This window comes from Cydia amplana, chromosome 10 (genome assembly GCF_948474715.1).
Source record: "Cydia amplana chromosome 10, ilCydAmpl1.1, whole genome shotgun sequence".
NCBI classification, from domain to species: Eukaryota; Metazoa; Arthropoda; class Insecta; order Lepidoptera; family Tortricidae; genus Cydia; species Cydia amplana.
This window is the reverse complement of record NC_086078.1, coordinates 10074783-10091747: the sequence shown is the minus strand read 5'-3', so window position 1 is coordinate 10091747 and position 16965 is coordinate 10074783. Positions and strand designations below refer to the sequence as shown.

The window sequence follows — 16965 nt, the reverse complement described above, 5'->3', positions numbered from 1 at the left end:
ACAGGCCTTAACTTCTATGACTACATTGTGTTTCACACGCAGGTAAAGCAGTTTTGTGCCTGTGAAAGCAGCCAGGCAAATCAGATTTTACTTCTCTACTTTACATGTAACATTCGGTTGGCAAATGCGGCTGCTTTACTGTGGCGACATTACTGTTGCGGCGTGTACGCAGCCGCTGTAACTGATGAGTGACGTTCGCCGCGTTGCGTTTGCGATGTATGGAGGATAATAAATACTCTCGAATAATTAGGTACCTACCTAGTATTTTTTCTAATAGTAAATAAAATGCATTAATAATCAATATCAATATACATATTATAAAACAAAGTCCTATGCCACGTCTGTCTGTCTGTATGTTCGCGATAAACTTAAAAACGGATTTTCATGCGGTTTTCACCTATTAATAGAGTAATTCTTGAGGAAGGTTTTCGTGTATAATTTATAAAGGTTTTGTGTAAATTCGTTGAAATACCCGTGCGAAGCCGGGACGGGTCGCTAGTTTCTTATAATATGCTCGTATTGGTAAAATCAAAACATTATACTTATCATTTATTAAAATACATACTAAATACTTGTAAATGATAAACTATAAAAATGTATAATTTTCGCGACACAATATTTTTCCTTTTCCATTATTGCCGCAAATATCAAAATTCCGGGCAGCAAGCACAGATTTTGACATAAACGGCAGTTATGTCTCTCTGCAATACTGCAGCAGTAATACTGGTGCAGTCTGAGTCCGACCATCACCTTTTTATAGATACCCCAATCGATGTAATTTCTTTGTACGAGTAAACAAAATAGAAAAAAATGTCACAAGCATTTTCCTTTTAAAAGTGGAACGCATTGCACGTTTTCATAGAATTTTGGTATTCTAGAGGTACAAAAACAACCGGTCCGCGTTCTGATGAACAAAGCGGAGCCAGAGTGAACGGCACTGGCTACTCCCACGCATTCAAAAGTAGTTTTATCCGCAAAGCCTCCCTTGACGCACGCGAACTACGAACTGCCTACACTATTGTTTTCGAAAAATTGTGTGTAAGTTGTGTTCATGTTTAGTGGATAGTGTTTGACTTAAAAGGTGAGGACGTTCATGAATTCTATCTTTTATTTTTATGGTTTGGAAAATTTGTAAGGCTTTTCGATATAAACTGAAATAAATGTCATATACTAAGAAAAAGTGACCCAGGCCTCCAGTGCCCCAGGCTGGAATCGAACCAGCGTCCTCTGCTATCGCGGTACCTGTTTCGATATATTTACCTAATATAAATAATTTACCACAATTAAATAAAAAAGTTATAACTTGCGGCGCAAAAGTAAGGAGTAGGTATATGTACCTAAACCCATTTGTACCTACTTATATGCCAAATAAATACATAAAAATTTTAAATAATACGAGTAAATATGTATAAACCTGCCTCAAGAAACCTGCTTTATACTTATTATTTAATTTCACTAAGAATTTAGTTCCTTGGTCAGTGATCATAAAGTTTATCAGTAATTCTCAATCGAAAGCTTCCAAAAATGAGGAGCTTCTAAATTTATCCATATTTTTATTTGTGAGTTGAAGCGAAATATTGATTATTATTTAAACAAAACTCGTTTTTAGAGTGGACTTTTATCGTGCAGTCAGGATTAACATTTTGTATAATACTAGCGACCCGCCCCTACTTCGCACAGGTTAACAAATTATACATAAACCTTCCTCTTGAATCACTCTATTAAAAATAACCGCATCAAAATCCGTTGCGTAGTTTTAAAGATTTAAGCATACATACAGACAGACAGACAGCGGGAAGCGACTTTGTTTTATACTATGTAGTGATATTTTAGCAAAACGCCTTATAGAGGCTTCGGGTGGCCGGAGGGCTGGCCTATATTTCACTCAGCGGATCAGAGCGCCTACCGCGAACCACGTTCGACGTGTTGCCTCTCTGTCGCACTTGTAAATTCGTACGTAAGTGTGACAGGGAGGTAACACGTCGAAAGTGGTTCGCGGTAGGCCCCCAGCATTGCTATCCATAAGAGTAACATTCCATTTCTGACCGCAGCTGCACTACTGGTACTGAACGCGTCGCTGTTACTGTCAATTTCCATAGTAAAATGAACAGTAGTGCAGCTGCGGTTGGAAATGGACTGTCACCTTAAGGGGCAATGCAGCCAGCCTTCTGGGCCCCTAGTTAAGGTCACATTTGGGTACTTAGGTAATTACGAGTATTTAATTTAAGTACCTACATTGCAATAAGGTCACATTTGGGTACTTGGGTAATTACGAGTATTTAATATTGGGTAATGCATAGTGATGCATTTATACACACAACATAAACATCAAATGTTATGCATTATATTAAACAAATTCATTTTTTTCCTGTACTTATATAATTTCAATAGTAAAACTAATAATTTTTCCGAATTATTACATAAATTTAAGCAGTATTTAAATTAATAAAAAATACATTTGTTTATAGACAAAATGTCGGAAAACTTGGAAAAACCTGTGGCCTATTTTATAAAGCTACAAGTTTCAATTTACAAGCGGAAGTCTCGTTCTAACACATAGGGTTAGAAAGAGACTTCCGCTTGTAAATTGTAACTTGTAGCTTTATAAAATAGGCCACTGGAAGTTGATGATTTTTAGTATGTGATTTTGGGCAGATTTTTCGAGGTTTGTAATTATTTTATATTTACAAACTTTATCATAGAAACATCACAAATAGTGTACCTTTCTGATGGCAGTTAAGTTTTTTCCTATACCCCTTACTAATAGCTATATATTTCCAAAAATATGATTTAGCCAATGCAACTTTTAACACTGATTTCGCAGTGAAAATCGATGATATCATTTTTTACTATTTTTCCTAGAAACGGCAAACAATTATGTGGTACATATATTAATTTCGGGCAAAAAGAAAAAATCATGCATTTAAGGGTTAAGTAGGTACATTACAAAAGCGGTCTATAATTATAAATATCTGGGTGACCGAGCTTCGCTCGGAAAACATATAAAGACTCGAAAATGCGCGTTTTCCCAGAGATAAGAGCTAGCTAGATCGAGTTTTCGCCCCTTAAAACCCCCATATAGTAAATTTCATCGAAATCGTTAGAGCCGTTTGCGAGATCCCCGAATAAATAAATAAATATATAAATAAACAAGAATTGCTCGTTTAAAGGTATTAGATTATATTTCCAATGCTACCCCATATGAAATGTTGATACTTTGCTGATCCTCGACAATATCTAGTAAAGCCATATTAATATTCAAAGCAATCCTGCACTGTCGCTGGATCTGATTAGCTTTGTGGGCGAATACGGGAGTAGAGATTACTGTAGGTACCTATAGTGCATACCTATCTATCTACTCACATTGTGCATGATACGATGCATACGTATGTGAGAAATAGTATCGTTTCACCTTTGACAGTGGTAGTGCCCGTCATTTCAGCTGTTACCTGTGTTAAAAGGTTACCTTCCTTGGGCTTTTGTTTTAAAAGCCAGCATCTACCATAACTAAGAACCACTATAACTTGATCCATCCATCTCCATCTTAAGAGACCATGAACGTGCACACTAGCGCCACTGCTAAATAATCGTGATTATATCAAGATACAGTACGTAGCGGCCCCCTTTTTTTAAATATCTTTCGTTAAATTGAAATAATCACTATTATTTAGCAGTGGCGCTAGTGTGCACGTTGATGGGCTCTTAAAGGCGGGTTTCTTTATGGGCATAGTTGGTACCATCCACTTTTTTCAGTTCAGTATATACGTTGATCTCGTTTTAAGCGATAGTGCGAAATAATCAATTACTTTTATCAATCAGTCAAACTTTTATTGATAAAATAGAAGTATTTTACATGTACACTTACAGAATAGAACAGTACCAATTCACGGTTAGTTTCACTATTAGACTTATATCGACCGGGTTATGAACCGTGATTACCTTTTGTATTGTTTTCGAGCTCCCGATATTTCGACGCATAACATGCATCTTGTTCACCGAATTATTACATACTTTTACAGCTGTGGGTAAAATAAGTTGTAGTTTCTACTTTGGGTTAGAAGATTACGAAGATAGCCGGTTATCGAGGCATTACCCGATAAATACAAATATAGATCCAATAATAATAAATACGAGTCAAACAACAGGTGGTGGAACAACATTAAAGTTTCGATTTACAATATCACGAGGAAATTTCGCTTTTGGGTAAAATTATAAATAGCAATGTTTACTTAGCTAATCCCTTCCGATTTTAATTACCTACCCATTGAAACCGCCAGGCGATATTTACCTTTATTTGAATATTGAGAATCCGTGTACCTCTTCAAAAGCCATAATTAAAATCCGGGTCTCTATTGTTTCCCAAATAGTTTTAAGCCATAATGTATTGTTTGCCCGAATTTTCGTTAGTCATAATTCAATTGGTTCAGAAACGCGTCACTTTTCAGGATTGCCATAAAACAAACCAAACCTATCTATAAGATAACCTAACGAAAATTCTAAAATGTTAACGGTTTCAGTTTTATGACTAATTATAATATGACAAACAATACATTATGACTTAAAACTTTATGGGAAACAACGGGACCCCTTAAAATCCATGTTATTAGTACACAATTTGCTATGCCTCTTGAACCAATGCCTACTACAGCTTAAACTTAATTCATGCTTGATGGTAGAAGTTTAATACACTTTTGTGACATAGGTAGGCCTGGTTAGACCGGTTTTATATAATTTCTGGGTTTGTTTTTAATGCCAGAGCGGTTTTATGCAAAAACAGCCTTCAAACAGGAAAAAATCGTTCAAGTTCGAGTCGCACTAGCGCTCCGAGGGTTATTTCCTTCCAACAGACATTACAGTTATTTATTATATGAAACTTAAAGCTACTTGATGGGTAATTTTACTATTTTTGCACTATAAAGCATAAATTGAGTATACTGATTCTCAAACCGAGGTTTACTTATATTATTATACTCTAAGTTCTATATCATAATTGTCGGTCATTGTGGCACTTTTTAGGGGAGGCCTATGCCCAGCAGTGGACGTCCACTGGCTGATATGATGATGATGATGACTCTTAGTTTAATGAACAAATAGAATTCATAATAACAGTATTTCTGTAATATTATGGAACCCCGTCATAATTGTTTTTTTTTTAAAGTAGTACATCTTAAATATGGAACCATCCATAACGTTACAATGATGTACCTACTTAGTATTACAATTCAACTGCCTATTGATTACAATTACCAAGATACAGCCTTTTTAAGATAGGACAGATGGACGGTGTAAAGTAATAGGGCGCTGTGGGCTTACCACCAGTTTGACATTTACATCGTATTCTCTAGCGTGTGCCGCGTGTGCGTAACTTACTTTATATGCATCTCGCTCGAACTGGCATATTAGTGCGAGCAAGAGGTACAGAAAGTAAGTTACGCAGACGTTAGCGAATATCTCACTCGTGGTATAGGTATTGTTTCCTTCCTTCATTTAAAGAACCCTAAAAATATCTCTATTGAAAGTGGTTCTAAAGTAAGCAAAACAAACATGTTTGAACAGTAAAATAGGCTCATGAATATATTACCTTCATACCTCGCAACCGAGCTAGCAAATCTGTAGCAGTTGTACATCAGGGTTAACACTACTACGCATAAACTAAAGTACTAAAAATATTTTTTCTTTGTTTTCAAACACCCCAATATTTTCAAGCAATGAAAATTCCATGTTAATATTTGAAAGAAATGCGAAAAAAAACGTGATTTTATAAACAAAATAACAGATACATTGAAACGCATCTAATATTGACATTGACCTGTTAATTTATATTATTTGACAGTAAATTAAACCGGGTTATATCGGAAGAGGGTCAACAAGGTTCTCGATCAATTTTATTAATCTTACATACAATAAAGTTAAAGCAAAATTGTTCATCATAATCGCCAACCCTGACACAAAACTGTCATATCATATGCTACGGTTTTGCTAGCTCCGTTGCGGGGTATATCTTATACCTTTAACGGGCAATTTTTGTATTAGGTATATATATATTTATTTATATATATATATTTCGGGGATCTCGGAAACGGCTCTAATAATTTCGATGAAATTTGCTATATGGGGGTTTTCGGGGGCGAATTTTATATGTTTTCCGAGCAAAACTCGGTCTCCCAGATAGTAAGTGCTAATTAGAATAAATAAGACTATAGATTAGACGGATAACACAAATAATTATTGTATTATTTGTGTTTCCATGTACATTTATTCTGAGGTAGGATTTTTATTATTCGAATGAAAAAAAAGAGGGCGCTAATTAAAGACACAATCTGTTGCCACGACTGCGATGTAAAGAAGTTTTATAATTAGCTCGGAAATATCAATTCTACATGAATAAGTAATATTCGCTCAAACTAACGCGTACCGAGGGTACCTGGGTCACCCAACTATTTATTTCATTTATTTATTTCTATAACAATAATACATTGTGTTAGAAAACTTACGATCTTATTACATGCTTATAATTTAATTAAACAAGTATGATGGGACATATCAGCAAAATAAATAAATTTTAAACAATTGAATAACAGTATTCTCACTCATTGCCGAGGTTACGTTCCGCTGGGCAACTCTTAAACGCCTGATTTAATGGTACATAATATTTAAATTTACCAAAAATGTAATTTTTGTAGAAGTTTATAAGCTTTTTAGCTTTTTATGGATTCTTCATGTCTGTCTGTCCCTGTATGTGACAGCCACTTTTTTCCGAAACTATAAGAACTATACTGTTGAAACTTAGTAAGTAGATGTATTCTGTGAACCGCATTAAGATTTTCACACAAAAATAGAAAAAAAAGAATAAATTATGGGAGTTCCCCATACTTAGAACTGAAACTGAATTTTTTTTTTCATCAAACCCATACTTGGATAGGTCTTCAAAAATGATATTGAGGTTTCTAATATCATTTTTTTCTAAACTGAATAGTTTGCGCGAGAGACACTTCCAAAGTGGTAAAATGTGTCCCCCCCCCCCCTGTAACTTCTAAAATAAGAGAATGAGAAAACTAAAAAAAATATATGATGTAGATTACCATGCACACTTCCACCGAAAATTGGTTTACACGAGATCTAGTAAGTAGTTTTTTTTAATACGTCATAAATCCCCTAAATACGGAACCCTTCATGGGCGAGTCCGACTCGCACTTGGCCGCTTTTTTTCATACCGAATAGCTAAATATAGCTGTCGCTTGATATCGACGGCTAGTCGATACCTAATTTAAATATTATTTACCAGGCTCAGGGCATTCCAGCCGTGACTTATTAATGTTTATTTATTTTTTTATACTTAAATAAGATACCTAGGTATAGTCTGTCCGCTTTTTTATGATCAAGTTATTTTCATCGGTGGTTAAGATCACCAAGACGAACACACGGACGAACAGCCAGACAGACAGGGCGAAACTATAACGATTTCCAGATGGCTACAGAACCCTAAAAATTATAAGCATAGAGAATATTCAGCCCGGTCACTTGTAAGTTTATGGCACAGATAAACTGATGCAAGAGACATCAAGACGAGTGAAAGTGATAGTGACGTCACATTACGAAGTTGATGTAATCAAGAGTAACTAAATACTGTGTCACGACGGAGATGAATAATATAGTTTGATGGCCAGCAATAAATCTAACCTTTTTTTAAAACTATCCCCTAAGATTGTAGTGCAGAGAGACTATTATTATTTTTGTAGTTCTAACCTTCTTTTACGTTACATAGTACCTATTCTTTTGTAAATCAATTGAAGTGTTTAACATTTGTCGGGCCATAGAAACCCAAATCTAATCTTATTGACATAATTATCATTCATTAAAATCCACTCAATTTCACACTATTGTTTTGCACGGATTAAGAATACGAACATACGGACAGATACCTGCACATTCTTTTAATGTAGTAGTAGTTAGTAGTAATCACTTTATTGTACACAACATAGGTTTATATAACATACTTAACATATGCATGTAAACTTTTTGAAGTGAAAACTTCTTTAGCGGCGCTGGGCACTTTTTGAGGTGGGGAAAAAATTATAAACTCGAGACAGCGTAAGGCGATCACGTGACCGTAAGGGGCGTAAGATTTAGATGGCCACTCATAATTTAGATGGCATTTAAATCAATAAAGAAAATCTCAATGTTATTTGACATTTATGTCGCGGACTCCTTTTCAAGACTCTTTACCTATGTTCAAATAATTTGACGTTGTCATGGCAGTATGTAAATAAACATGTCAATGAAAAAGTGTGATCTTATTTGAGAATGATAATAATATATAATAAATAAATAGAATACCTCGGCTAAACGTATGTACCTATCGTGTTACCGGGCGTCGGTAACATAGTTAGGTGAGTTTTCACTTATATCGGCACTCCCGGAGTGCAACCGTTGTTGCTTGTTTTACGTATGCTACTACGATTATGTACTTTGTCAATCTAGTATTTTGTAAGTTTTATCTAAATCTAACCAATAGTATGCGTACATATAAAAATTATATATATAATTTGACCCTACGAGTATATACGTCCCACTGCTGGGCACAGGCCTCCTCTCATGCGCGAGAGGGCTTGGGCTATAGTCCCCACGCTAGCCCAATGCGGATTGGGGACTATAAAAAATAATATACATGTATATCGTATCATCATCCTCCTAGCGTTTGTCCCGTACTGTAACGGGGGACATGGGTTGGCAGAAACCGATGTCCGGGATAGGGCCCGGCCACATGTCAGCGGTGCGGCGCCGCCGCCGCCGCGCGGCGCGGCACCGCAGAAATCTGCGGCGACGCCCGCCGCAACGCAAAATTTTGCGGTGCCGCGCTGCGGCGCCGCAAAGCGGTGCGCGGCGCCGCGCGCGGTGCCGCAAAGCGGTGCGTTTCGCCGCGCGCGGTGCCGCAAAGCGGTGAGTTTCGCCGCGCGCGGTGCCGCCAAGCGGCGTGCGGCGTCGCGTGCGATGCCACGCTGCATAGTAAAGAATAAAATTCGACTACCAGTTGTTTAATCAGACATGGATTCCTTCACACGTTTTCTGCTCTTGCTGTTGTTATAGCGATAGCGTTTCGCCAAAAAACGCTGCAAATGGTGTTAAAGGTGTGAAAATCGGTACGATTGATCTTTAGGACATTTGAAACAATTTGACCCGAAGCACCAACAAATAAAAAAAACTAGAGGAGTTATGACGTCATCTTTTTTTTCGTTTAAAAAAAATAAAAAAAACGAGAATAAAAAAAACGAGAGGAGTTATGACGTCATCTTTTTTTTTGTTTAAAAAAAATTGTTTAGAAACCTATCGTGTGTAGTATTAAACGAAAGGTCTTTCAAGCCGATTCCAAAAATATATCACATCATTACATTTGAGTCATTTTTTTTAAATTATAATAAAAAATATTTTTCAAAACATACCAAGTTTGGGTTTCTCCAGATACAATACCGTTAAAATTTTTATCTACACACATGTAATTAGTGCTCTATAATGCGTTCAGAAACCGTAGAATGACCAGCTTTATTACAACCAATTTTACTATGAAAACTTTCTTATCTATGGTAGTAGGAAAATTTGTACTGTAATGTTATAAGTAATTATAACGTTACAAATTTTTAGTATCGTTATGAGTTTAAATTTGGAACAGCAGTCAAAACTCAAGTGGGTCTCTATTCTAGTATCCATAGATATTAAAAAAAAACAGTTATCGATATGAAACGTCAGTTTAGTATATTTTTTAATATTAACCGCACGATATTTGATCTCGAGTGACATGAGAATAGGAACTCTATTCTTTTGTCTAGGAATTAAATATAAACTATGGATGCGTGACATGCGTGAAAAAAGTTTTCATTCACCGTCATTTAGCGTACAGTTTATCTTTTAATTAGTTTTATGTGTTTAGATAAAGTAGTGTATGTAACTGTACATAATTAGGCATTAAAACTCGTGTGATCCTATTAAGAAACTCACTAACGTTCGTTTCTTAAACCCACACTCGTATTTTGATGCCTCTCATTATGTAGCAGTCACATAAACTACTATTTTTGTTAAATATACCTCAAATTATACCTAATATCCTCATATCTAATTCTAATAAAGCAATTTTGAAAATATTTACATTTAGTATATTTGTTTTAATTTTTTCTACTCCCGTACCTTTATTTGTCATTTAAAAGGTCGTACACACACCTTTAAACCCTTTGTTATAGTTGTCAAGACAAGTCTTTAGTCTATTCCCCAAAAAAGTATTTGTGCATACACGCAGTATCTTTTTGGTACTTTTACGATACTTCGTGTAATCACCACTTTTATACTTATATTAATTTTATGCTTTCTATTTAAATATTTAATTGAGAGATTCATAGATCACACTTTGTAAAATTGAAAATTAAAAAAAAACATATTTCATGCAATTATTTTCAAAATTGCTTTCTTAGGGTTAGATATGAGGATATTAGGTATAATTTGAGGTATATTTTACAAAAAAATATTGAACGGTATTGTATCTGGAGAAGCCCAAACTTGGTATGTTTTGAAAATTATTTTTATTATAATTAAAAAAAATGACTGAAATGTAACGATATGATATTTTTGGAATTGGCTCAGAAAGCCCTTTCGTTTAATTTACCACACACGATAGGTTTCAAAACAGTTTTTTCAAATTCCATACAAAAAAAGATAACTCATCTCGTTTTTAGGGTTCCGTAGCCAAATGGCAAAAAACGGAACCCTTATAGATTCGTCATGTATGTCTGTCTGTCTGTCCGTCCGTCTGTCCGTCTGTCTGTCCGTCCGTATGTCACAGCCACTTTTCTCCGAAACTATAAGAACTATACTGTTGAAACTTGGTAAATAGATGTATTCTGTGAACCGCATTAAGATTTTCACACAAAAATAGAAAAAAAACAATAAATTTTTGGGGTTCCCCATACTTCGAACTGAAACTCAATTTTTTTTTTCATCAAACCCATACGTGTGGGGTATCTATGGATAGGTGTTCAAAAATGATATTGAGGTTTCTAATATCATTTTTTTCTAAACTGAATAGTTTGCGCGAGAGACACTTCCAAACTGGTAAAATGTGTCCCCCCCCCCCCCCCTAACTTCTAAAATAAGAGAATGATAAAACTAAAAAAAATATATGATGTACATTACCATGTAAACTTCCACCGAAAATTGGTTTGAACGAGATCTAGTAAGTAGTTTTTTTTAATACGTCATAAATCACCTAAATACGGAACCCTTCATGGGCGAGTCCGACTCGCACTTGGCCGCTTTTTTTATTTAATGGTGCTTCGGGTCAAATTGTTTCAAATGTCCTAAAGATCAATCGTACCGATTTTCATACCTTTAACATCATTTGCAGCATTTTACTGAATTTCTCGGTGTACTGCCAGCGCTATTAAGAAGGCGCAGAAATAAAAAAACAATTGAAAAGAAAATTTTGGGTGAACCCATATCTTCGTATAATGAATGAAGATACAAATCATTTCAAAAGAAAATACCGGCGCGGCACCGCAGAAATCTGCGACGCCGCACGCCGCTCGGCGGCACCGCGCGCGGCGAAACTCACCGCTTTGCGGCACCGCGCGCGGCGCCGCGCACCGCTTTGCGGCGCCGCAGCGCGGCACCGCAAAATTTTGCGTTGCGGCGGGCGTCGCCGCAGAGCGGTTTGCGGCGTCGCAGATTTCTGCGGTGCCGCGCCGCGCGGCGGCGGCGGCGCCGCACCGCTGACATGTGGCCGGGCCCTCATATCATTTTATTTATACATATTTTATACTTGATAAACAACGGATTTTAGTTTCTAAAATGTATTTATTATGTTACAGGCAAGATGGGGTTCTCAATCACTACAATTGTATTGCTGTGTTTAGCATCACAAGTATTTACGGTAAGCAATTTACAACGTATATTATACCTAAGTATAGTGCATAGGCGGTTATCACACAGGATGCTATTTGCACATAGCTCCGATGTGCGAGCGGGATGTCGCTAATAATACGCGCATAGCGTTTTCTGGCTCTAACATTGCAGCGACGACGTGCGAATCGCATCCAGTGTGATAACCGCCTTATATGTGAAACCGGAGTTATTTTTTTTATCTGTAAGATAATAAAGGCGCTCAAAACCTTATATTAGGCAAGCCGGCGAAATCGAATCCTATATGGATGCCTAAATTGTATTCCATATTTTAAATTTATTGAGACGTCCACAGGCTATTTAAAAGTATTCGCTGTTCATAGCCGCAGCAAATTGTAAATAAGTAGACGGAGACTGAGACGTTTTCAGAACTATAAATATTTCTTGCTATGTGTCCTATGTTCGACCTAGTTCAGCGAAGCTTGATACAAAACGCGATACACGTTCAAAATAGGAAGCCAATGGGTATTGTTGTTGCAAGATCGGCCAAATATTACAGCCATATTCGAACTACGTCAAATACTAGATACCTACAGAAACAATATGGATCGGATATGTCAGTGTCAAACATGTGTCAAAAGTGACGTTTCTCTAAACAAAAACGTACCTATTTGACGTATTATAATGTTCGAATATGGCTGTTAACACAAAATATCGGATTTACTCTCGAATCAGGTTTTAGGTAACTTTCCGTTCGAGTCATCTCGGATATGGGTATATATGGTATCAATGCATTCAATTCAGTATGATAACGGCTGACTAAATTATGCTAAATCATGTATTGAGATTCAATTTCAATATGTATTTGCACTGCACATGCTCCTTTGTGGATTTACATAGGTACTAATATCGTCTATAAGTCAGACTGAATAAAAATAGGTTAGATAGTATGTGTTGCAATTGATTATTTACGAGTATATGTCGGAAAATGACTGATTAAATAAATAAATAATTATTTGATGACAATTTTACACGGATCATCCTAGCACCAACCTAAGCAAAGCGTATACTACCCATAGTAGATAAATACCTACATACACACATACACAGATAACATCCGTAACTCAGGAACTAATATTCGTGATAAACACAGCCTAATGGATAAAAAATTAATAGGCAAGTAAATAATATCTTATTAAAAAAATACAAAACGTACAACTACCATTTTTTTAGGGTTCCGTACCCAAAGGGTAAAAACGGGACCCTATTACTAAGACTCCGCTGTCCGTCCGTCCGTCCGTCCGTCCGCCCGTCCGTCTGTCACCAGGCTGTATCTCACGAACCGTGATAGCTAGACAGTTGAAATTTTCACAGATGATGTATTTCTGTTGCCGCTATAACAACAAATACTAAAAACAGAATAAAATAAAGATTTAAGTGGGGCATACAACAAACGTGATTTTTGACCGAAGTTAAGCAACGTCAGGCGGGGTCAGTACTTGGATGGGTGACCGTTTTTTTGCTTGTTTTGCTCTATTTTTGTTGATGGTGCGGAACCCTCCGTGCGCGAGTCCGACTCGCACTTGGCCGGTTTTTTTTATCTTAATTTATAAACTTTATTAATGAATACAATTATTGAACATACATTTACAACAACGCAATATTTTACTAAAAAAATAGTAATTTATCATTAAATATGATCATGGATTAATTTAACATTGAAAAATGTATCTCATCCGGGAAAATGTGCTCGTAAATGTATTTTTTTTTTTTTTTCAAAATTTAAACTTTCCATATTTTATTTGCCGTATTTAAAATACTAAGAGGTGTTACCAAAACGAATTTTTCGATAAAGTGTACATGTCCATGTTCGGAAAATGTACCACTGCATTCATAGCATTCACTGCATCGAAGTTGCTTTATATTGTGTAATATTTTCAAGTTTCTACTATGTTATGTTACCCGTAACTCATGTTTGAAGACGTTACATGATTGCATACGAGCTTTTTAGTTGGGTACTACATCTCCGTGGGAAAAGGAAGCAACGCCCAGGTGTGGCTTGTTACGTAACGTATTCTATAAATACTGATTTCATATTTAAAGCATGTACTGTTGGCATTATTTCGTCCAAAGGTTTGTCAGACAATCCAATTATATACACTGAACGATGGCAAGATTAATAGATAGTTTCGATATTTCCATTTCTAGCTATCAAGTTGAAAATGAGTTAAAACGGAACCATAAAAGTTTTCTTAACCGATTTCCGCAGTATTGAAACAAAGGAATTCTTTCAAAGATTCCAATTTTAGATTTTCAACTTCACTAACTTAAAAAAGTATTAGAGGAATTTAAAAATTCGAAGGTTCTTTAAGTGATATCATTCAAAGCGATTTTGGTAAAAAAAATGCCTGGAGTATTGCTTAGAGAGACGCCCATAAAATTAACATTTTACAACAAATTTTAGTTGAATGCATTCATACTGTGCTGCCAATGCTACGAGACTCAATTAATTGTTTAACGTAGGTATTCTCACGTAATAAATTTCGAGTTCAAACTGGTTTTCAATTACATACGTCCAATATACCTATCAATTACGGTTGCTATAATATGTGGGGTAGTATAGATAGCTTTCTATCACCGCACCGCTAGCCGTCGGCAGGGTGTTCATCCTCATACCCCAGAACCTAAATGGTCGCGCAATGCATTGAATTTCCTCCCGCGGACGCTCCAACTGTGGCGGGGGACTCGAGGGACTTCACTGTCACTTCAGAATGAGGTTCTTTAAAAAAATAAGTGTACAGACGGCCTAGCCAAGTTTACAATCGCTATCGCTTCGACAACGAAACGCTTTGAGTCTCTCTATCATTCTTCCATTTAGTGCGACAGTGACAGTTGCGTTTCGATCGCTACGGAGCGAGCGATTGGCATGTTGGCTACACGGCCAGGTTTTTAAAGGGTCGGCAACGTGCCTGTAACAGCCCTGGAGTTGGTGGCTACGGTGATCGCTTACCATCAGACGTGGTATAAAAAAATTGTAAGTAGGTATGGCAGAACTCACATGGCATCACTAGTCATTTACAACCAGCATTACAAAAACATTGGAATGATATGTTTAGATATGAAGAGTGCACGGAAAGAACATGTCTAGTCACTTCAGTAACATTTTGAGTAATCGCGGTTAAAATTTGGAACAATGTCAAAATGTATGGTAATTCCGTGACCAGGTATTATTTAACTAAAAATAAAGTTGTGTTATATTTATTATACAGTGGTAGCAAAAGATACAACTAATAGTTCATTAAGAGCTCTTCATTTTGAGATAAAAATCTCATTTTCCGAAAAAAGTGACTAGACATGTTCTTTCCGTGTACCCTTCATATGTTTTTTCCCTGTCAAGCATCAAAGGCGAGTCATTTTGTTGTTCGTGATACTTAAATAATAAAAATGAATAATGCATAATGTGTTTTCGTACTCCATGTTTACATATATCATTCATGTTTAGAATATTATTATCTTTTTTGTCAACGATATATTACTGATCTACTGTACAAAAAGTAAGTACGCTGTAAAAAAACAGGGCAGGGCAGCGATATCGATAACTACCTATCATGTTTTTTTTTAATGTACATAATTATGCCAAGGTATTGTTTTAATTTCTTTACTTTCGATAATTCCGATCCTTCTTCAAGTACTTCTGACACAGCCTATTGCATACGGTTTTTCCGCTACAGAAATAGCTTTATCTAATAAATCTAGTGTATGTTAATTCAGATGTGGCTGCCGACAGTAAGTGGGTACAGAATTAGACTTTAACATCGTTGTAATAAGAGTTACCAGGATCGGCTTGTCGCATTGTTCGGACTGCTAGAACAGGAAATGCGTCATAACATGCATTAAACGTAGTGTTGCAACACCCGGTCTAGCGTCTAAAGGTGACAGTCCATTTCCAACCGCAGCTGCACTACTGTTCATTTTACTATGGAAATTGACAGTAACAGCGACGCGTTCAGTACCAGTAGTGCAGCTGCGGTCAGAAATGGAATGTTACCCTAAGACTTATGTTTTAATGATAATCGCGGTTTAATTGATCATTTATTCTGTACTGACGTCTTTACTTTTTTTATAATGTAGTATTACGCAGGTGGAGGTCGAAGAGTACCTAACTACCTGAGTACATACAGTAATATTCTTCACATAATAGAATATTAATCGGATATTATTACCGTATGGTTACCGTGTATACGCCACTCCTTCATACTTTTCAAAATAGAGATAAATTGGTACAGTTCGCATTCAAAAGTATTTGCTGCGGTCTAATGATTCTACTTCTTTCTATTATAGAGACATGCCTATTGGAGAAAATGTTTTGACGAGTAGCGTAGTCAAGAGTCGAGTAGTTGGTATTCAAAATCTGACTATTTAGATGAAATTCATGATACCTATATGTCTACGAAGCTAGAAGATGAAAAGTCAATATAGATAGATAGATAGAATACTCTTTATCGGCACACCTCAGTAAAAAGATACAAAAGATAATTATAATTAAAAGATAATTAGGTTTTAATCATAATTTATAAGAGCACCCACAGAAATGATAAGCTTTGAACACTTCAAAAAGAATAACCCCCGTTTATAATATACTGACATTAATTTAGGAAGAAGCCAAATATATACAAGGAACGTAATTTAGCAATTTTAATAATCTATGATTCGTTAATATTCGGATATCCGATTATACAGGTAACTCTGCTATAATTGCGTTGGCAATATCCCATTGTGCAATAATAGATTAGACCTTGGCGTAAGTAATTATTTTGTGTATGCATGAAAGATTATGAATGTCATCACGTCATCAGGCAGTACCCATGACATTACCGAAATAACAGAATAAATTGCATCGTTAACATCGCAATATTTAATACCTATTTATTTCCAGTTAATAAACAGTTCTGTTGTTTGTAGATATATCTATGTATTGCTTTTAATAAAAGTTAGGTTAACAGTGGCTCAAAAAAGAATTACTTAGTTATATAGATACCTATTGTATTTCGTTAACAAAAAGTCATCCTAATGTCCGTACCT

The 16965-nt window shown here is 36.0% G+C and overlaps 1 protein-coding gene across 1 annotated transcript in view; it reads left to right on the top strand.

The window, feature by feature from the left end:
* The first annotated feature begins 925 nt into the window (after positions 1 to 925).
* LOC134651373 (pupal cuticle protein 36) overlaps positions 926 to 16965 on the top strand; it is a 44345-nt gene continuing 28305 nt past the window's right edge. The window contains exons 1-2 of the mRNA XM_063506461.1: positions 926 to 1081; positions 11853 to 11914. Coding sequence (XP_063362531.1) covers positions 11858 to 11914 — 57 coding nt within the window. The 5' untranslated portion in view covers positions 926 to 1081; positions 11853 to 11857. The remainder of the gene's footprint in view (positions 1082 to 11852; positions 11915 to 16965) is intronic.